The sequence below is a fragment of the Calonectris borealis genome, chromosome 21 (assembly GCF_964195595.1).
Source record: "Calonectris borealis chromosome 21, bCalBor7.hap1.2, whole genome shotgun sequence".
NCBI classification, from domain to species: Eukaryota; Metazoa; Chordata; class Aves; order Procellariiformes; family Procellariidae; genus Calonectris; species Calonectris borealis.
In genome coordinates, this window is record NC_134332.1 from 6989215 (window position 1) to 7011402 (window position 22188).

Here is a 22188-nt window from a genome sequence, read left to right on the forward strand (position 1 = left end):
TTTTCCTTATTTGCACTAAAATGACTGCATTTACAGTTAAATTGTACTCAATAGATGTAAAAGGGGGAAATATGTTTGTGGCTGTCAGAGTTCAGCCCCCTCCCTGGTGTGAAGAGGGAGATGGTGAAACAGAACATCAGCTTTCAGTACTGCAGCGAGCACGGTCTGCCCCAGCTCTGCCTCTCTATTAGTGCCTGTCTTTCAGAGCAAAATGGGCATGTTGGAGAAGGAATGGACCTTCAGGTTGTTGGAACCAGGAGCCATATCATTTCTTTTTTCCCCCCCAAAACAGAGAAATTATAACCGACTTCAAGTAAATCACTCCCAGTTCTCTCCATCTATCTCAGCTCATGGAGAGGTTATTTGTGAAATGTGGAAGGAATGATCTCTCACATAAGTTATTGTGGCTTAATTTTTTTAACTAATTTGTACAATGAATATACAGTAAGGGGTTGATATCTGCCTGGGGTGGTGAATGGCTTACTATGTATAGTACTTGGAATGAGTTGGAGATATTATTGTGTACATCTGAAGCATTATTTCTCTGACTGATGTAACTTCTTGTGCTCGTACAGTTTTCCCCTAAGAAGTTGTCTTTTTCAAGTGCAGGATTGTGTTACAAAATGAAGGCTCCTCCATTCCTTGCGTGAACTTCAGGAGTTGATTATAGGATGTGTTTCTGTCTCATAATTTGTGGGCAGCGGCTGCAGTGGAACAGACTGCTAAGAGAGCTGTTACGGTGAATTGAAATGCGAAGTGGATATTTAAATAAAGCCTTGTAGTGTTAAGAGCACTCTTTCTGGCATCTTGGGATGATGGGTGGCCTGGTCCTTGGCAAGGGCAATCCCATACTACGGCAATAGCCACCAGACCTACTGCGCGTAGTAAAAATATTCAGAGCACAGTTTAGGGCAAGATGGCGAGATTCTGAATTTGCTTGGTCGTATTTGCTCAGCTCTGCGGTAGTAGCTTATCAGCTAGAGCAAATATTCCCCATTACATCACCCACCTTTTTCAACTGCAGTATTGATAGTTATCAAATTAGAGCTTTTTATATTCAGGGTAAGAATATGCAAAGACAAATCTAACGGAGTCAATACGCAGCAGTTGTCTTATCACTGAGCTGGGGAGAGTAATAAAATATATATGCTGTCGATATTTGGGTCCTGAACTATTATGAAGGTATTGACACGCAGCAGAAATACAGTATTGACTCTCTTTGTCTATTTTATTTGAGTAAAGTGTTTGGCCGCAAACTTTATGCATTTTTCTACCGGATTTAGTCAGTGTGGGATGCATCCGCTTTCTAACCCTGCCAGCTGATTGCCAATTTATTTCAGGTCAAAGAATGTGCAGGTTGCTGCAAGGTAGTTTGAAACAGCATCTTTATTATCACAGCTCACATGTTGGCCGGTTTCATTTGTTTCGCTACTTGTGCCCTCCAGGCATGCAATATAATCTTTCAACTGGTTGTTAGGACCAAATGGTCTGGTTTTCAGCTGGTTTGCTGCAGGCAAAGTCCAGTAGGAAGCCCAGCAGGGCATGTGTTCCCACTTTGCATGAGTTGGTCTAATGATATTTTCCCCATTAATGTTTGGAAGAAAGATCTAATCTGTGGGGGCTGGGGGCGGGGGGGGGAGAAATCTGTTTGAGGGTTGTCAGCTGGGGAGATAACTGCTAATCATAAATGGACCACCAGCTAAAGTCGAAGATATGCCTGGAATGTGTGTATTCAGTAAAATGTGGTGGTGTGGTTTTTTTTTTTAAATACTGTTTGGGTGCCACAATTTACTTAACAGACCTATTCCTTTAACAGGTCTCCGTGTAAGTGGGCTCCATGGAGCACAGATAAGAGACACAGAGAGAAGTACGTGCAAGCGGTCTTTAATGCTTTTTGCCTAGACTAAATCTCTTGAGTCTGCTCAGCTTTTATTTTTGTTTTTTAATACATACTAGTCTGCTTGAAATTTTTCTTCTTCCCCCACCTTACCCCCCTTTTTTCCTTTTTTTACTACTTTGGGCTTAATTTGGGAAGGGGGGAGGTTAGTTGCAGGGATTTGGATTTGGGCAGGCAGGATTTTCTCCCATGACTCTCAGCATGGGGAGACACAGATCAATTCCCTATCCTGTGTTCAGCTGGACACTGGGTTATGGTGTGCGTTGATCAAGAAATCCCCTCCTGTTTTGTACCACATAACGCATTCATTTCAGTCACTGAACCTAAATTACTGTTTTGCTTTTTTCTTTTTTGATGAAATGGTAAGAACTCTTTTTCTATAGGGATGAAGTTAGTTTATCCGTGCTAATGCTTTGATTTTTTTCCTTTTTTCTCTCTCTGCCACAGTAGGTAACCAGTTAGGGGCCCTGGTACATCAAAGGTAAGCAGTGGGTTATGTTTTATTATTTATTGATCAATTCTAATTGTTTATTGATCCACCATCTGTAGTAGTGTTAGGAAGTCAGAGGTTGAGAATGTGGAGAAACTGTCAGCTTAGGTTTTCTCCAGGCTGAGGTTTCTGCTAACCCTTTAAGGCTGTTTGTTGTGATGAAGAAAGAAGAGTTGATGTGAAACTTGGATTTGGTTCCTGAAAATCTGCAGGACCCAGCAGAATAAATTCTCTCTCCTCTCCCTTCCCCTGCCCTAGGAGGGGAAGAAAGAAAAAGTAAAAAAAGCTCTGGCACTTTGACAGAAGTTGGAAGTATTAAACGGGCAGGTAGATTTTTTCTTTTTTTTTTTTTAATTTTTTATTTTAGTTTTGTTGGTGTAATATGACCTGGGATGACTCCTTTGTCAAAGATGGTTTTGGGAGACGGAAGCAGGTATGAGTTGTTGTGCAGCATGTCTTAGCATCTAATAAAAAAGTAAAATTCTCAGTTTTTCTCAAATTGTGCTCTTAAGGAGTTGACTGTCTTGTTTTGAGTAGGAAGGGGAGAGCATTTCTAAAGCTGGATTCACCTTCGGGCTAATAGTAGTGCATTTCCATCATAACCAGCTGTTTATGGAGGGCCTCAGCAGAAAGGACAAGCGATATACATAAAGACTTTAGAACCTTCAATTTTTAATGGTTAGGTTAAAGCTAATTTCCAGGGCAGCACAGAGAAGGGTGGGCAGCGTTGTCTGCTCTGCGGCTACCTGCCACCTCTCTCCTGCCAGGAGTGATGTTCATGTAGGGAATTGATTAGACTGAAAAGCATGAATTGGTTTCTTTCTGGTTTTGGTGGTTGGTTTTTTGCTAGGTTAGCTTTTTGTCCAGCTGCAACCGTTCTTCCAACACAGGGTGGTTAACAAATGATGCAGGATAGGACGTTTTGGCAACAGGCTGGGTTTATTCCAGAATAAAACAACTGTAATTCTTGAACCTCCCTGTTCTGTTGCGGGTATGGATGGCACTGTTTGGTTTTGCATCTCTGCTGAGATGGGCAAAGGTGAGCCTCAGGACAGTGGAGAGTACTTCATCTGCAGATGAGCTGAAGTCCACTGTGTATTTCATACCTTCCCTCACTGATCTAAAGCAAAAAATGGGAAGATTTTAATATACCTCACCACAAAACCTGCATTGAACTTATTATGCAGATGTTTCATTGCTTTTGAGATTGCTGAACAAATTGTATATAATACATATCTAAATATATGGAGTTTGCAAATTCCATATTCATTGTGTTGTATTTTCTATGAGATAGAAATGGCTAAGCAAAAAACCATCCAAGGTAATTCCTTTCTACTTGACTATGGTCAGGTCTTAGGAAATTGCTTTGGGTGCTATGTTTTGAGGCAGAGACACATTGAAAAAGTCCAAAGAGCAGTAGATATGGAAGTCTCGAGATAATAAGACTTCAAAGGATAATTGAAGACAGCTTTTATAAATTCCAAAGAAAAGAATGATAAGGACAAGCAGGCAAAAAAAAAAAAAAGTCTGTGAATATCGGAGGGGGCATTCATACCAGGATTGGCTTTGATGAGTGTCCCTTGACAAGAGCATATCCAAAAGTAGTAGGCAGAGACTCTGGCTTGGAAGGTCTAGGATAAATATTAAAGAAGTTTTGCTGTTGTTCTGTTAAACCTGTCTGGAGCAAGAATGACAAAAAGACGTTCTGCCATCAGCTTCATTGAAGATAGTGGAGAGTAGATGGGAAATGTATCCAGCATAGGAGAAATTAGGTGACCATGAGAGGTCCCTTCCAAAACAAATGATTTTGACTGTGATGTGGTGTTTACTTGTGTGTGCAAAAGCCTTATGTTGTGCCTCATTTCCACGGCAGGGACGTAGTTGTCTTCCAAATTGTTCTTTGTAATGACTATTTGACTTTTTTTTCCTTCCTTTTTTTTTTTCAGGGCTGTAATAACAGAAGAGTTCAAAGTGCCTGATAAAATGGTTGGATTTAGTAAGTACCTTGGATGCTCTTGATGTTTCTTGATGTGTTTTTCTGTGCAGGAATACTGTTTATTCTGACATGCTCACGAGTTTTTGTGCTTAATAGCTTTGGATAAACCTTGTCTAATGCTGTCTTCATGGGGACGAGATGATCTGTGTTTAAAATCCAGGTGCAAACTGCATGGAAAAGCTTGGTGTCCCAGTAATAAGAACAAGACTGTGTGATACAAGTTACTGGGAGTTTTCGTGATTCTCTCCTTTAAATTCCCCTAGCATAGTACATAAACAAGTCAAAAGTGAATTTATTTCCCATCACTGAAACATTTTACTTCCTTTGAGTATGCAAAACTGAGCTGAGGGAGGAAAACAACATTTAAATGTTAAAATAAGAGTTGACTCAAGGCAAGTTAAACAGAATTTTGAATCTCTTATACATTTGCTGCAGGGAAGCGCAACCAGCATGCAGATGAGAATTTTTCCTAGATTTGCATTCCTGATACTGTTTTCTTTCAAGCTTGATCCTAATTTCTCTCTTCCTCTTGATGATCATTACTTTTCTTTTCAATGGCACCTCCTGCTGATGTGTTACTACAGTGATTGCATAGACTTTTCACTGCTAGATCTCTGTGTATCTCTTCCAATTTGATCTATGGAGAGTAAAAAGGAAAATAACAGGCCATGATAGTTACACCTTAGTGCGTGAAGTTTTGTCCTGACTCTAAAGATGCTATAAAACTGTAACTCAAATCCCTGCAAAGGAAACGCTTACTCTTCTCCTGCCAGATCTCTTCGTTTATCGGTCCTGGTACCACATGTGGGGGAATGTTGGAGGGATGCTGTAGCTCTGTAAGAGGGGAGCTTCCATGCTCTGGTGGTGCATCATCTCTGTGTAAATCTAATCCTGGTTCAGGGACACACAGATGCAGGAGGGTGGCAAACCCACAGCTGAGAGATGCTTCTGTGGGAGCATCTTGAGCCAGGCATACCTGTTTGACTTGACGGTTTTGCTCTTTTTGCAGTCTGGGAAGGATGTGAATGGTGATTGGCACATAGCGTCTCCTCAGTATATCTCGTTGTGAAACAACGATGTGCCGACTCCAAGAGTTAAGGGAGATGGGTATTTGTTTTCACCTAAGGTTGATAGAGCATTTCAGTATGTAGCAGTTCTGTCTGAGGGCAGACCAGCCAAATAGCATGTCCATTGAAAAGAGGCAGTAGAATATGAGTTTTAAAGAAATAAAAGCAAAAGTCTTTGCCTTTTTCAGTACCCCAAATAACTGGTTTATTCATTCAGGCTGAACAAGATATACTTAATGACTCTTCTAGCAGCACTCCAACTAGTGCCTTACTTCTTGCATACTATGTATTTCCATTCCAGTGCAAGACAGGCTTTTTTTTTTTGTTTTTCCAAGCAAATAGAATAACTTTCAACAGTATTTTAATGTTTTTCTGCTATGATAAATTTGGTCATGCTGTGGATGCCTCTTCTGCAATCCTGGAGTCAAACTGTTCCTTTATAGATAGCTGCAGCGGAGTAAAAGGGGGGAGGTGCTCTGCAGTTACTTGGAAAAATGGTATGTTCTGATGCTTGTTGAACTCATTTCAGTAATCGGCAGGGGAGGAGAACAGATCTCACGGATTCAGGCAGAGTCTGGCTGCAAAATTCAAATTGCTCCAGGTAAGAGCCTCTTTGTATGGCGGGTGAACAGGTTTTGATGTTGAAGGATGTTGTGTCCATTAGATCAGGTGCCTTGCCATGCTTATGGTGTGTTATCGCCGTTAACTAGGTGATATATACTAGGGTAACGTGTGGGAGAACTGTTGTGGGACTGACCTCCCGACTAGCATAGAAAACATCGGTTTGTCGGGTGTTTTGGGGAATGAAACAATTAAGATGAAGGAACTGTCTTTAACCAACAGATGGGTACAGTGCAAATGAACAATCCTTGTTGTACTTAGACCTGAAGTTGCCGCTGTTGAGTTTTCTCCTGGTGGTACCGCTTTGCCCAGCTCTGTTGTTTGTCTCTGATTAGTGTGGTCAGCTCCAACTCCTGACAGAAGACATTTCAGGAGGGTGGCAGCAGCTCGTCATACAACTTGCTTTGCATCAAAAAAATGGGACCATCTGTTTGTTCTGTGCTAGCGCCTGTTTGCTTTGGGGAAGACTGTACTACAGTGCTGTACAGGAAACGGTTGATGAATGTAATCTAAGTTCTTACCCCTCCCTCTAATTGGTGGGGAAGGCTTTAAAAGAATGCAGACATCCAGCAAATCATTTAAAATATGTTGACCCTGGATGTCTTTGAATTCATTAACGTTCTCTGTGTGCAGGGGGGGCGGTGCTTCCATTAGTGCTTGATATTTACTGAAACAGCTGCCATTTTTTTAATTCCACGTATTAAAAGTTTTCTTCTTGTTTCCTTTGTAGACAGTGGTGGGATGCCTGAGAGGCCCTGTGTACTCACCGGGACGCCAGAGAGCATTGAGTGAGTTCTGATTTCATTTCTCTGCTTTCTCCTTCTCTCTCTTCTCCCTAAATGCTGTGCTCTGTCAGTGATGCTACTTGGTTAGCCACACCAGCAAATGTTGGCCTAGAGAAACTTGAGGGTCTCTGGAGCATAGAACCTCTTGGTCTGATGCTTTAAACGGTGCACCTCAAAGGCTTTTTTCCAGTTGCAGTTTGAACCCTCTGCAGAAATTTCCGTGGAATTCCCCTCCGCAGGGCAAGGTTGCTCTTAGGGCACCTAGGATGCAGTTTTCTAACTGCAGCTTTCCAGGATACTGAGCTAAGCTGTTGAAGGGCACTTCTCTTCTCCCCTTCGCTTCCCTACTGCTATTGAGATGACCATCCTTCCAGCTGAAGAAGGGCTGCATGAGACCTCCAAAGCCTGTCGGTGCCACTCCAGAATAATCTGGAGGTATTGGTGTTGTTGCAGAGCAGCATGAGGCCCATGGGTGTACTTGCCTCTGCATCGCTGCCAACAAGAAGCAAAGGACTGAACCAAAGTCTTGAATTCTGATCCCTGCATGGTAGAGACACGTGGCCAGCCAGAAGGGGGTTCTACTCTTTAGACCTATAGAAACTTTAGGGACAGTGTTTCCTCCCTCCCCCTTCCCAGGAGCTGAGTTTGAGACTCTCACAAACCAGTTGAGGACCTCCTGCTGGAACTGGATCCAGGATCCTCAGGCTTACAGGAACACACTTAACATATGGAGCTGCTCTTTCTCTCCCCAGCCTTTGGGTAGGTGGGTTTTTTAAAATCCATCTGGAAATCTTTGAGTTGCATTTGATAGTGAAAATACATGGGCGCAAAGACTGTCTCTCTAAAGAGAAGACACTCATCATTCTTCCATTCCTAAGAGATCTAAGGGTACTTAAATCTCCTTATTCTACCATAATACTGCAAGCAGTGAGCCAGAATAAATATAATTGACAAGCTCACATTATAGGGCAGGCACCGTATTCTTGCTGATATTGAAGTGCTTTTCCCCCTTTAGCAAAGGATATTTCAGAACAAGAGCAAAATATTAAAAAGCTGGGATGCTTGATGAGATGCAGTTGGGGGAAAATGGGGGAGAGGTACAGTTAAGAGTTCATGGTTCTGAAATAAGCAGTTAAATGTAGTCATGTCCAAGGCTGTCTTTAAATAAAATATAAATAAATTAAAAAAAAAAAGTGAGAATACTCAATTAGTGAAGCAGAACAAGGTGTTGAGGACATGGAATTAGGCAAAATTTAATTTACTTTTGTGCTAAGATTCTTGTCAAGTTGGTTGTTTGAACTATTTTTTCAGGCTACTTGTAGAAAAAGAAAACGAAGTAAGGAAACCAATCTAGATGTCAGACTTCTTTGCAAAGGGTTTTGTGAGGAGTTTTTTCATTAGTTATATCCAGTGGCAAACTAAGGGTTAATTTCCAAATGATCCCTTCTCATCTGAAATACGTTGTGTATTGACTGTTGTAGTCTTATATTGTAACTAAAAGAACTTTATGCAAAATACAAAGGTAGATGAATAAAACCTCTTAAGACTCTTCCAGAATATTTGAAGCGGGCTTCCAGAAATTCCACCTTTTGCCTTGATTTGTGAGAAAGTCAAGAGAAAGCAGTGCTCTGATCTGTGTGCAGCCTCAGATCACCACCCCCTGAGCTGTCTCGGGTGAATATCTGCTTGTGAGGCATGACTTCGTACTGTTTCTTCAAATCGCCAGAGAGAAGACAGTCCTCCTAGGGTGCCTGATATGGCTTGGTATGAAGTGGAGAGAGGGCAAGACGCTGCTTTAGAATGAATGGTGACTTTCTTCTACCTACTTTGAGAAGGGTTGTGGGAGAAGGGCAGGAAAGGCATGTGTTGGTACTAGGAGCCTTCCAAGATGAAGGAAAACCCTATCAGTTACCTCTGACATCCTAAGGATTTTAGAGAAGGGATCTTTAATCTCCCAAATGCTTCTTTGTGTGTCTCTTCTCACTAGGAGTAGAAGAACCCAGTCTTTCACTGGTTGCTGCTGCAGTATCTTTGCCTCGCTTCGCGGTGTAGCTTCAGCACCTACTGCTTGGGGCAGAGGCTGTGTTAGAGCAATGTTCTTGTGCTGCTGGTAAGAGCAGGCAGAGAAGAGCCAGGCAGTTGCCTGTGACTGATCGGAGAGTGGTTAACCAATGTGCTGTGTTAGTATCAGAGCAGTGTGTGGTTTTTGTCTTGACCAAGAAGGAGAACAGAGCTTGAGTTTTACCAAATATTGTATACATGTTAAAAAAGTTTAGTAAAGATTAGAACCTAGAGCATCTTCATTCAAATTAAGCACCCAAATGCTATAGCTCAACTATTATCCTTAACTTCCAAAGAGGTCAGAGCATGCTGCTGCTCTTCCTTCTCTCTTCCCCTTTCAAAAATCAAACTGCTTATAAGTAATCATGACAGGGGAAAATATACATCAAAGAGTTTAAAAAAAAAAAAAAGCAAACATTGTGCTAACTATGGTTTCCTCCATCTTTCCACTTCTTCTCCTCTCCCCAGTCGCTTCCCATTCCAATGGTTCCTGGTCTCTTGGTCACGTGGAACAATGTTGTCTAATGGTTGTTTCCCTCGATTCTTTTCCAAAGACAAGCAAAACGGCTACTGGGGCAGATTGTAGATCGCTGTCGGAACGGACCTGGTTTTCACAACGATGTTGATGGCAACAGTACGATTCAGGAGATTTTGATCCCGGCATCCAAAGTGGGTCTAGTCATCGGCAAAGGAGGTGAAACAATAAAACAGTTGCAGGTGCGCAAGATGCATTTACTTTAGGGCTCTCTTCCTTACTGCAGCTTCTCTAAATCAACAAGAGCATGCTGAAATGGAGAGCCTTAAATGCTCTAACCTTCTACAGCAGGGACTACTCTTCTGCCTTCGGAGAGCTGGACTCAAATCCAATCTTGTGTTACAAACAAAATCGGTTTGGCCCCAGCTACGCATGTAGTGGAGTTTTGCCAGAACTGTGAAAGAAACTAGTGTGCTTTAGATAACATTTGGTGTGTGCTGTTTAGGAGGGGATCCTTGTAGCCAAGAAAAGGCTATGTCTAGTCTGCTGCTGCAATAGTTTTTAATGCCAGCCATGCTGTTGTAGAGTACTGTGCTTCTCTTCTGTTGCTGATCTGTGATAAAGCTGGCGTGTGTCTTCTTTTTTTTTCTCATCCCACCCCTTTCTAATTAAAAGTGTTGTGTTATGTATAAATCTGTGTTCCTAGACATTCTTTATTCCTCCATCTGGTACAAGTTTTTTAAAGAAAGAATAGAGGGTTTCAGAAAAGCACCTAGGTGAAAAATGTAGTTTTTGAGTGCTCTGATTAGGCCTCTGTCATCTAACAGTTTTAAGGCTGGTCACTTAATAACTATTATATGCAGACAGCTACAGATTTTGGAAAGGGCTGAAAAATCAGTTGTTGAGGTGGAGGGGTTCTCTTTTTGCAAGGTATTCAGCTGCTTGAGAACTTCAGGAGTAGCACACTTTCTGGCAGTCCTTTACACTCTAGGACTATTACTGAATTTGTGCTATAAGTACCCGTGAAGATCTAAAGTAGCGTTCTGTAAAGCTGCTGATTTGACCTACGTAATGTTTAGTAACCAAAACATAGTCCCTTGTTTTAGGGACTCTGCTTAGCAAAGTGCTCTGTGCTTTTTCTTCAGGAGCGAACAGGTGTGAAAATGATTATGATCCAAGACGGTCCATTGCCTACTGGAGCAGATAAACCTCTCCGTATTACTGGAGATGCATTTAAAGTACAGGTATGTAATAAAAGTAAGCACTTGCCCCAGAGAATTCGGGAGAAATTTAAACTTTAGCGTATTTGTGAGCATCTAGTGGAATTGAATCCAACTGTAAATATAATGATCCTTGCTGGTTTTGTTTGTTCTGTAAGGTTGAAGTTTGAGTAGAGCAAGTTAAAACACCAGACTAGCAAGTGTTGGCTTGTTTACAGCGTAACCTAGGAGATCTCACTCCACATAGATATTAGACACGGGTAGGAGAAGAGCTGAGGAGGAGGGTTTGGAGAAAGTAGCTTTGAAATGCTTTCCAGTCCGTGAAGTAAAAATCTTAGCTATATGTTACTTGAGCAAATGGGTTCTTAGTGACTAGCTTAACCACACATTTGAGAAAGTTTTGTGGAAGATTCATTATCTCAGACAGCCAATTGACGCAGGTAATTTAAAAAAAAAAACCCCAAACCCATGACAACTCCTGAAACCAAGGGGTTTGCTTAATATTGGTACCTCAGTCTCCTTGTGTCAGGGTTCTACAGATGTGTTCATACCTGCGATTCAAAGCAAAAACCCATGATCAGCCGGAGCCTGGAAAATTGCAGCATGATGGGAATGCTTGAATTAAAGAATTAAAGTTTAGCTGTGGCATGTTCCACTTCTCAGCAAGTGCTTTTCATACCTTGTTAAGTACTTAAATCTAGCTTAGCATTCCTGGCTCTAATAAAAATAGTTCTGTTTCATAGGATCTCCCTAATCATAAATTGCCGCAACAGTTGATGTTGCTCAGGGATAGTATGTTTGGGTTGTATTTTTCAAAACTCTTATTGCAAGTGGGATTTTAGATTTAAATGTGGGTTGTTTTTTTTTTTCAAAATTCTTATACTTATCATGGAGGTATAGATATGCAAAAAGGCATTTAATGGCAGTCTTGCTACTTTTAACCAAATCGTACTTTAAGTGCTGCTACTTCCCAGGTGATTTCTTCTGCCTTGCAAGATTTGCTGTTGTCACATCTTCCGTGCCATAAATCACGCCAAGCAATCATGGAGACTGCATAGGCTGGAAGATCTTTGAGGCACTTAGAAAAGTTGAGCACGCTTAGGAAGCACTTAAGAAGCTTGATGAATCCTTGGGTTTGGTGGGATTCTCTGGATGCTGCAACAGTGTTTCTTAACTCTCTCAAATCCCTATGAAATCTCTCCATTGCCCTTATTTCTGTTTTGGCATCTCTGAAATGTCTTGAGTTGTTTCCCTCTGTAAAAAAAATACCAGTGGGGCATGGAAAATACGTAAAAATGTGAAAGGAGTCAGATTCACCCATGACCCTCAAACTTGGAAATAGAACCAAAATGTCAAAAGCTTGACTGGTAATATAGAGAAACAAAGGCTTTGGTTTTGACGTGTAGGCTGTTTTTTTAATGGTGGCTACTATTGGCTTATTTCCAAGGTACAGTTTTACTAGCTGGGCTACATGCAAGCTTGTGAATGGCCTTGAGGGCTGCAAGTAGGTAGGAAGAATATTCATTTGTGTCAGAAGATGTCTTGCTGGATTACTGCAGACTTGGGCTTAACTTTTCTGAGTGTCAGTAAGCTCACTGCTGCCCACCTGCCTCCTTGGTACATGCTCTCTAGCTCTTAGTGGACATACTCTCTGCTATGCTACCACAGCTTCTACCTTACTATGTTGGTTTCAGTTCTATCCAGTAGGAAAGGGCCTTCCCTTCCTTTAATTTAAATACAAAACAAAACCAAAAAAAAATCGAAGATATTTTAAAAGCTAAAGGGCCTTTTTGAAAGACTGAAGGAAGCAATTGCACACAAGAAACTGCCACCTTGCACACTTGGCAGGTTTTGTCAGACATGGAAGATGCGATCAAGAGCAGATCTCCATTGAGTGTGGTAAAAGAAATTCTAAATCAGAATGCTGTTTCTGTTAAGCAGATGGAGATCGTTTTGCCTGAAGCCTGACCATTAGCCACTGTTGAGGCCCTAGCACCAAGATGGCAAGCAGAATAATTTTAAGCTAACTGTAACTTCTTTCCCCATGTAGCAAGCAAGGGAAATGGTACTGGAGATCATCCGAGAGAAAGATCAGGCAGACTTCCGAGGCGTACGCAATGATTTCAGTTCTAGAATGGGAGGAGGCAGCATAGAGGTATGTTTTCTTCACGAGTACTCTGCTAACCTCCCTGTGGGATGGGTAGGGGGTGGAAGTCATCAAATTGCACGTGTAACCTGTAAGCTTATTTTTAAATGCATTGTGTTCTGTTGCCAGAAGAGTGAGTCTGGCTGCAAAGAAGAGGAGTTCTCAGGGACTCCCAGATGGCACTTTTGTAATTGTCTTTTTAAGCTGTGTTCTTGTAGTGCAGAGTTCATTTAGCCGGGAAGGAATTGGTGGCCACATGTTTGTTTTTCTTAAGCGATATGGTTCTGTAGCCTGGAGCTCCCTAATGTGGCCTGTCCTCATAGTTAAGAGGATCTCCTTCTAAAATCAGAGTGATTCAGTCTAGTTCTCTGAGCTTTCATACTGCTTTGCCTTTCCCATCAGGTCTCTGTGCCCAGGTTTGCTGTTGGAATTGTGATAGGAAGAAATGGAGAAATGATCAAAAAGATTCAGAATGATGCTGGAGTTAGGATTCAATTTAAACCAGGTTTGTGTGAGGATGGAGAGCTGTTACTTTCTGACCAGTGTTCCAGTTTGGGATTGCTAAAGTGAATCTGATCTGAGGTTACAGCAGCTAGGCTTTCCTGATTTAAAGGTGCATTGTGACTCTTTCTGAAACCCGTTTAAATATGTGCTGCTTCCTCATGCACTTTCTGGTTTTCAGAGAGTAAGATTTTACACAGCTCACCTGCAAATATTAGATGTCACAACAGTCATATCTTGAGTAGTAATTATATGGATAAACAAAATAACAGTAACAAAAAACCTTTCATTTTCTGTTAAAGAATTCTCGTTCAGGACATTAAAGCCTTTGGGGATCAGGAGTTGATTAATTCTAAGTAACTTTCTCTGGGTCCTTGGCTGTCTGATCACCTATCAAAGCTGCCTTTGTCCTCTTAAAATTATATCAGTCTCTTTCGTGGCTTTTTGACATTTGAAAGTGTTGCCTTTTGAATGTTGTTCCCTCTGCAACGTGGGTTGGGTTTTGTCTTCTTTCAGTCCATGCAAGAGGGCCTGAAGGTGGAGGGAAGAGGTAGCTCTTGGGGTAGTTACATTATGAGAAAATGCTGCTAGCAGTGGTGGTGCTAGAAGGAAGCTTTTGTTGGCGGGTGTATGTTTTCTGCTTTTAATTTAGTGTTTGCCACCTCTCTTCACAGATGATGGGATTAGTTCTGAAAGAGTCGCACAGGTCATGGGGCTTCCCGATAGGTGTCAACACGCAGCACACGTCATCAGTGAGCTCATTCTCACAGCACAGGTGGGTTCTGGAGGTTCTTGGGAGGAAAGTGCTTGTATGAGAATGTAGTCTGCACGCATGCAGCTGTGTGGATGGATGCCACCATCTGAAGAACAGCAGTGTTAAATTTTCCCTCTAGTAGGCCACACATGCTGCTGCCCAGGACAGAGCTGCTAGGTTTGGTTTTTGTTTATTTGTTTTTTTTAATGTGATATGGGCTGACTGAGCTATGGGAAGGTCTCCTATTCTCAGGCAGTATTATGAGGCCTCATTGTAGCTCCACATTTACCCCTGATGTTTAGTTGTTCCTAGGTTATTTGGAAATGGTGACCTGGTGGAGAGAGGAGTCCAGCAGTAGTGTGAGACAATGACTGGAGGCTCTGCTCAGTAGGCCTAAGTAATGCTTAGACAGCAGAGCATTAACAGTGCTCAGTGGTGCCTCCTCTTCAGACTCCAGTCCTCTGGTCTAGTGGCTGTCGGAGGCAGGGGAAGGCAATGAATGCTCACGTATGTGGTCACTGTGCTCTAAGAAAGACACCAACATATTGCATTGCCCAAGAGCAAGAAGTATAAAGATGGGTGAAGTAGTAGAGCAGACTCACGAAAGAGGTTGTATATTCCCTTTGTAAAATGAGAAGTAAAGGTGTGAGGCCATTCCAGACCTGAGCATCATTTGTCCATCAAGGGTGGGTCTTGATATCTCTTCTTGCCCTGATATTTGGTTTGAATACTTGATTTCATACTTTTTTTAATAATCCACTTAAATTCTGAGGTCTGTCATGGTAGCCTGTGACTGCCCATGGCCTTTGCTTTTGGAGAAATCAGTTACCCAAAATAGGTATGTCCTTTAAGTGTCTTTGAACTTAAAAGCTTCCTTTGGAAGTTTTGGAAAATATGCATTTCAGCTGAGTAATTCCAGCAGTTCTTTAAAGAATGACACTTGAAAGGGTTTAGAAGCAACTTCTGTGTGTGTCAGTGCCAAGATCTATTGGTTGCTTTAAGGAAAGCCCCCATCACAAACTAAAAGTCCTTTAGTAGTTGATGCTTGTTTATAGGTTTATTTCAGCAGATATAAAGGCATGCATTTAAAAAATATAAATATCTTCCTGAGTCAGGAAGGCAACTGTAACCTATGTTACTTGGCATTTCTTTAAAGTGCTTCAAAATCTTGAATGTGAAACTGAAGTCCAAGAATATCTTAATTCAGTGCCATTGATTGTAATGCAGTTTAACTTACCTTGCTTTATTTTGTTTTTAATGTGCATTGGGGCCAGCAAAAAACCACTGATACAAATTTTTTGCCTTCCAAGGAACGAGATGGCTTTGGAAGCTTGGCTGTCGCCCGAGGAAGAGGTCGTGGCCGTGGGGACTGGAGTGTTGGAACACCTGGGGGCATGCAGGAAATAACCTACACGGTGCCAGCCGATAAGTGTGGTCTCGTTATAGGCAAAGGTAGGTCCGGTGAAACTAAATACTAGAGCTTGCAATCTTTCTCTCTCGGGATGGTCGCATTCTTGCTGCCTGACAGTGAGGCTTTGGAGTTTTCTGTAATTGCAGGTATTTAGTGGCCGGTGAATGCAGCATAGGAACAAGCTATAAGCGCTTGTGGTTGTTTTCTTTGTGGTGCTCTCACTCATAATTGTACTCTCCAGGCCCTTGTTCACAATCTGTAAGAGACGCTCTTCATGCAGAGCTGTCAAGTAAGCTTGTTAAAACAGCAGCTGGCTGAGAAAAGGCAGGTTCATTTGTGGATTCTTTTTATGGAGAATTCGTTTAAAGGACAGTTTATCAGGGACAAGCAGAACAGTCATTTTGTCGTGCTGGATTTCTGTGAGTGCCACGTGATAAAATGGAAGGTCTCTGAATGTGGTAATAATGGTAGCTGCTTCCAGCCACGTACCTGAGGTGTCTGACGAATAAAGTGAAGAGCAGGATTTGTCCGTACCTGAGCTTGCATCTGAGCCTGTTACAGAGCAAGCTGGTGCACCTTGTCTCGCTCAGACAAGCGTGGAGGCCCCGTGGCTGCCTTAGCCATTGAATCTCTCCATGCTAAGGAGATGGACGAGGAGTCATCTGGCCTTCCTCTCAAGGACCAGTACAACCCCTAGGCAGTTATGAAACCAGAGCATCAGCAGCAGTCTCAATTTGTCACAGAGCATGAGCTACACTGCAGGTAATGGCAGTACTTTAGTTAGAGTACTTACATAGAAGAGCTCTATCACTCTGAATTATTGCGATGCTTCTGAGTTAATACACTGATGTATCAAAGGACTTGTATTTAATTTTTCCATCTCCTTATTTCAGAAAGAATGACATATGCCTTAACTAGTATTTAAGTAATCACAGTTGGCTTTTAGCCTCAGCAAAGGTGAGGTGATTAGAATAGGAACAGATTAGCTACAGCGGTAAAGGAGGCAGAGACTTGAGGGCATTGTGCCATGTTTCAGTGACATTTAGTTTTCTGCCGTCCTGTTGGGCAGGAGCGAGCTCGCAATGAAATGCGTTGTGGCCTCTTTCCCCTGCTGCCCAACCCTGCTGCACCTCACTTGCTCCCTTCCGTGGGTCTGGCCCCTGTGGCACCCTGAACTGCTGCCTTTTTGGATGACAGGGGACACAGATATGGGACACAGGCATGTCAGCAGTGTATCTGCAGTTATTTTCAGGTGTTGTTCTTTGCCGTAAACCTGTTCACAAACCTGAAAACTTTTTTCAATGTGAAAAAACACCTGCTCTCCCCATTATGCAGAAATTGCAGAGCAATTGTGCTTGATCTCACTGAACAGTCCAATTGGGCAAAAGATCAAGCAAAGCAAATTTTAAGCCCACAAGTGAGAGTAATATGTATGGAAAAATAAAATTATAATGAAACTTTATTGCTGTATCCATTAGTCATCCTTAATAAAGGATCAGAAAAGGTCACTTGTTGTTCAGCAGTGCACTGAAGTGGAGCATTTGTGACTACAGAGAGCACTGTGTGCTGAAAAGATAAATGCAGGTAGCGGAGTTGGATGTCCTAGCATTCAAGTGCAAGGCCTGGCACAGGCTCACCGTGGGGGTGAAGGGTAGCTTTTTACCTTTGTTTCCACAACAGCAAAATAGGGATTCTTACCCGGCCAGATCAGAAGCTTTCTGGAGTGACTAATTACTAGTTGTATGGTGATTTGAGTGCTTGTAGCTTTGTAATACCACCTTGTAATCGGTGTTCTTACAGTGCCTATGCTCTTAGTCTATTGCAGCCTTCATTTTTGTCAAGTGAGTGATGACTGTGGCATTGCCTTTTGGGGCCTGGACCAGGATGGATGTACTACGCTCTCCATATGTTGATGCAAGGCACCTGCTGCTTCTTGTTTCTTCTCCCACTGCCTGTGGGGCAGTGTAGGGGAGAGGGGATGTTAGTGGGGTTTTCTTAACAGTGACCAATTGTAAAGCATTTGCTTCCCCGCCCTGGGGAATGCAAGTGATGCAGGACTTGGCTGTTAGCCTTCTCTGTAAAATCTGGCCGAGTCCTGTGGGCCCGCGTAGCTTGGTCTGAGGTTAGCACCCAAGCAATGGGTATCTTGGGCCCCCGGGTGTAGTGTATGTGATGTGGCCAGGTAACTGCTGCTGTGCTTCCAGCTCCATGTCACCACTCGAGAAGGGGGGAAAAGAGGGAGATGAGGAAGTTTCTCAATTTCTGCAGCGTATATGATAGAAGATCTAGGGCCCTTTTCTCGTGGGCATCACTTCTCAGCTTGGGAGTGTGAGCCTTTACGAGCTGATAAGAAGTGCTCGGCTCCCTGCAAATCCTGTGCGTAGCTTTTTCCTCTAGAGGGTGGGTAGGTGCAGCTTTTCTTTTCTGAAAGGCTCGAGGAAGGGTGGAGACGAGCGCCATACACATGTCAAGCGCTTTCTCTGTTTGGTGGTGCTTGGAAACAAACCGCAGCCTCTCTGGGCCCCCGCTGGATTTCCATGATAAATACAGCAATATTGACAGATAACGTGGCCGGCCTGGCTCTTGTCAGCTCTGCCTTTTAGCAGGTTTGATTAATTGCTTTACGATTTCACGTCCAGCTGGGGGGCCACTCTTGGATCACTTCTGCCCCCCATCAGGTAGAAGAATGGAGCGGGCTGCTGAATGCGTCTATAGACAGCCACCATGTGCCGAGCGGGTCACCTCATTATGGGGGAAGATGAACTCCTTCCAGCACCGTGCAGCATCATGTTGACTGCGTCACTTCATTTGCGTGCTCTGGAGGCTGAATTGGGATAGCTTGGATGGGAGGGAGCACTTTGGCATGTACCAGACTGGAGGGTAAGGAGGAGAAGGGCTCCAAGTCCTGGTGGCGGGGGGTGGGAGCTTGCAGCCTCTGACCAAACCTGGAGAGCCAACTAGCTTGATCCTGCAATATGGTCTAGGAGGGACCTGATGTGGAAGCAGTCCCAACCACTACAAACGTGGTGCTGAATGCTAAATGGGGAAATGATTTGAAATCTATGTTCTCCTTGCTTCCAGTTTGAGAATGCTTCAATTCTTAATCCCCTTTTGGAAGGAGAAACTTAGTCTGCTGTGTGAGTAGCAACCTATGGTTAGGCCTCTGTCGCCCAGTAAAGAAGTTCTCCCACTCCTTCGTGATCCAAATTATGTTGGCTAAAAGGGTCCTCTATTTTCGTCAACCAGATGAAATGGCTGTTGATTCAGATCTCACCTCAATATGTAAAAACCAGAGCTTCCAACAAGTCTGTATCAGACAAAAGCATTACATAAAAAAAACTTCTTGGTTTTGAAGCTTCATCTTACCGCTTTCCCATGCTTGACTGAAAATAAGTGGGTTGGCTTTTGGCTGCACAGTACAATCCCTGTTGTCTGCCCAGGGATGTGACACGATTATCTTTTGTTAAATGCATCTTCAAAAATTCATTTAGAAAGAGTTAATTGCCCTTTGGCAACTTTTTCTCCTCCCTTCCCCAAGAAGGCTTTAAAATGTTAAAAAGGTCACGAGTCCATTACAATGAAATGAACAAGTGTCTGTAACATCCACAGTTTGTTTTGAAGTTGTGCTGGATGTATAGAAATGGAAATGCGAGCAAAATTGAGGAGATTATTTTTGGAGACTCTTTTTAATTAAAACCAAACAAAAATCTCTGGTTAGTTTCCTTTGCTCTCTTTCCTGCTTGCTGTGTGTCCTTTTGGCTGGTGAATTTTGGTTTGAGATTTAAAAGTTGTAAAACTCCTTCCTTCCCCGCACCCTTTAATTTCTCCAGTTGAGTGGAGCTGGTCTGTAAGTTGTGTGAGCTTCCAAAAGAAGAATTGAACCATTGTAACATTGGCTGAGGCTTTTGTTAAGCAAATTTCATTAAGAGACCGGGACCTAGCAGGTCTTCAGGAAATCAGATCTACTTTGGCTGGCCCTGCCGCATCTTGCTCGAAGCACTCCTATGCTCTAGTGTATCCAGATGGCAAAGTAGCCAGATATGTTCACTGCATTCACAACTAACTCTGAAACAGTGGAAGACAGCCTGGAATCCTGCACTACTGCGATTGCGTGGAGGGATGCGTACACTGCGGTGTGAATAGAAAGCACGATGAGCGGGGAGGTTTCTTTAAGGGAATAAGCTATTGAACAGCACGTGATTGTGAGAAAGCTTAAGCTTTGTTTTTAAGCTACAAGGTAGGTAGCTGGTGGCTTTTTGCCTTAGTGGAATGAATTGTCTAGTGATGGAAAAAAAAGCCTCATGGAAGAAAGAAAAGTTTCAGTTGCAGGTGATTTTCTTTTCTTGAGGATTGTGAACACCTGTGCAAAACCACCGGAATTCAGTCAGTACAGTTTTTGCATCTGGTTTGTCAAAGTGTATCTCAGCCATGCTGCATTTTCTTCGGAGCCTAGTAATGTGCACACAAGGGGGACTGTGTGTATTCTTAAAAGAGCACCATCCATGACCCCAAACACCACTGCAGTAGCTCACAGTTTCAGGTCATGCTTATGAGGCAGTTTAAAGGAGCAACATGAGCTCAGGTACTGTGGTTTCTTATGCTGTTGCCATCCTCAGCCCACCTTCCTTGAGGCAAGCAGAAGGTAGTTGAAACTATATTCCATTACCAGAACCTGACTTTGATATGCTTTTATGGAAAGAGATGCTGAATATCCCTTCTTGTATCTTTGTTTTCTTTTCTTCAGGTGGTGAGAACATCAAGAGCATAAATCAGCAGTCGGGAGCCCATGTGGAGCTCCAGAGAAACCCACCTCCAAACACAGACCCTGGTGTACGAATATTTACAATCAGAGGAGTTCCCCAGCAAATTGAACTCGCTAGACATCTCATAGATGAGAAAGTTGGTGTAAGTTCCATCTCTGTTGATCTTCGTCTGTCTCTTCCAGATGTGATGTTTTCATTCTTGGGTACATGTAGGCCTGGACTTGCAGGATGGCACAGAATACACATGCTTACGTTATTCAGCTTCAAAACCATTTGCCTGTTAGCAGCTGTCTTGAACTTTGGCCCTCCAGCATCCATTGGACTAATTTTTGCTGTGGTCCCAGAAGGATCTGACTGTTTGCTGACATAATCGAGGGTAGTGTGCAGCTGTATGAGAGGGAAGAACAGCAATAATAAGGTATGAGAAGGCTGTCAAAGGAGATTTTTTTGAAGGGAAGGCAATAGTGTCACTGCGTGAGAATGACACAATCCTGGCATCATCAACCTGAAAGTAATACTGAACTCCTTGCTCCGGTAAATCCAGGATGACTTATCTTCCACTTAATGCAGTGCTGTGGTATTGAAGCTTAATAATGTCAGGCTGGAGTACTACTGAAGGGGGAGACTTGGATAAAAAAAAGTGTAGAAAATACTGAACTGGGGCATGGTAAAGCTGAAAAGCAACATTTATGCTGAATTGCCTGAGAGGAGAATGCTTGATATCAACCTCAGGATCCAAGTTGTTCAAAGGAAAGCTTCCAACTGTGCTGTAGTCCTGTTAGCCCCTTTGTGGGGTGGCTGGAATTGCTTTTGAAGCTGGGCTCCTGGAGTGTGCTGACAGTCCTGAGAACTTCGTTCTTGGAGAATCAGTCACTTCTTTCAGTTGCTGGGGTTTAGCGGAACGTGTCCCAGGCTGTCTTCTCTTTCTTACTGCTCATACTAGCTGCCTCCACCTTGTGCCTAGAGCTGGCATTAAATATTTGTGGATTCTGTGACAGGGTACCAGCATGGGTGGACCTGGAGGATTTGGTCAAAGTCCGTTCAGCCAAGCACCCGCTACACCTCATCAAAAGTAAGCTTCTCTATCTCATCACGGATGGGCTGTGGGGAATGCCTGGGAGCTATAAAAGCACTGGGAGAAGGGTGCAGGGCCTTGAAGGGGTGATGTATAAGTGGAGCCTTTTAAAAAGTGAGTGTTCAGAAGCAAGTAGCAAGTGAGATTAATCCTTTAAACCTGACTACAGGAAGGACTTTAGCTATTAAATTATAAACAAGGTAGGTATTGGCGTGTCCAAAATTCCTGTCTCTAGTGCAGTGAGAGCATGGAAAGAAGCCTGAACTGCATACAGGAGAAGGAGTGCTGTTCAGTATGATGTGTCTTCATCTTGGCTTCATGAACAGACCAATATCAGGACCAATATCCAGCAGTCACACCTACACAGCATTTCCTTTTGTTCTCATGTTCACCTGTTTGCTCAGCAGTGGGCAACTTCATGTATGTGGCCTGTTAAGAATTTTATTGTCTACTTCAGCGTGTCTTTTTGTCCTCTGCAGTGGTCCTCAGGCGTTCATGACGCAGGGTTGGGGCAGTACCTACCAGACGTGGCAGCAGCCTGGACAGCAAGTCCCAAGTAAGTGTCTAGGACCTGGTTTGCAATTGCTGCTTCGTGCCTGCAAAACACAGGTTCACCCGTGAGACCATTTGTGTGAAAACAGCAAAATAATTTCCTGAGCAGCAGAGGTGTGTGGAGGCGTGCTGTGGTGTTTGAGCTCAGAATAACCTGTAACGAAAACCGTAACGCTTTTTGTGCACTTAACTGCTTACTGCTTGTTTCTGCTGTCTTTGTCTGGAAACTCGGTCCTTGCTGTCTGTTCCTAACAAAAACGTTTCTGCCTTAGGCTCTCTTCTGCCAGGATTCTCCAGGCAAGCACTGGCCAACCCACTTCCCCCTAACCAGGCACACTGTGTCTGGTGGTGAGCCCTCCCATCTCTTTGTCCTT

The 22188-nt window shown here is 43.0% G+C and overlaps 1 protein-coding gene across 11 annotated transcripts in view; it reads left to right on the forward strand.

Annotated features, from left to right (window-relative positions):
- FUBP3 (far upstream element binding protein 3) overlaps positions 1-22188 on the forward strand; it is a 41023-nt gene that overhangs the window by 11686 nt on the left and 7149 nt on the right. For 8 of the 11 annotated variants that reach the window (XM_075170536.1, XM_075170528.1, XM_075170534.1 and 5 more), the window contains 14 exons: positions 1817-1867; positions 2345-2378; positions 4334-4383; positions 5980-6051; positions 6802-6859; positions 9472-9634; positions 10538-10636; positions 12663-12767; positions 13161-13263; positions 13934-14034; positions 15324-15465; positions 20169-20329; positions 21186-21259; positions 21742-21818. In XM_075170536.1, coding sequence (XP_075026637.1) covers positions 1817-1867; positions 2345-2378; positions 4334-4383; positions 5980-6051; positions 6802-6859; positions 9472-9634; positions 10538-10636; positions 12663-12767; positions 13161-13263; positions 13934-14034; positions 15324-15465; positions 20169-20329; positions 21186-21259; positions 21742-21818 — 1290 coding nt within the window. The remainder of the gene's footprint in view (positions 1-1816; positions 1868-2344; positions 2379-4333; positions 4384-5979; positions 6052-6801; positions 6860-9471; positions 9635-10537; positions 10637-12662; positions 12768-13160; positions 13264-13933; positions 14035-15323; positions 15466-20168; positions 20330-21185; positions 21260-21741; positions 21819-22188) is intronic. The other 3 variants (XM_075170529.1, XM_075170531.1, XM_075170539.1) reach the window with 2 other exon arrangements.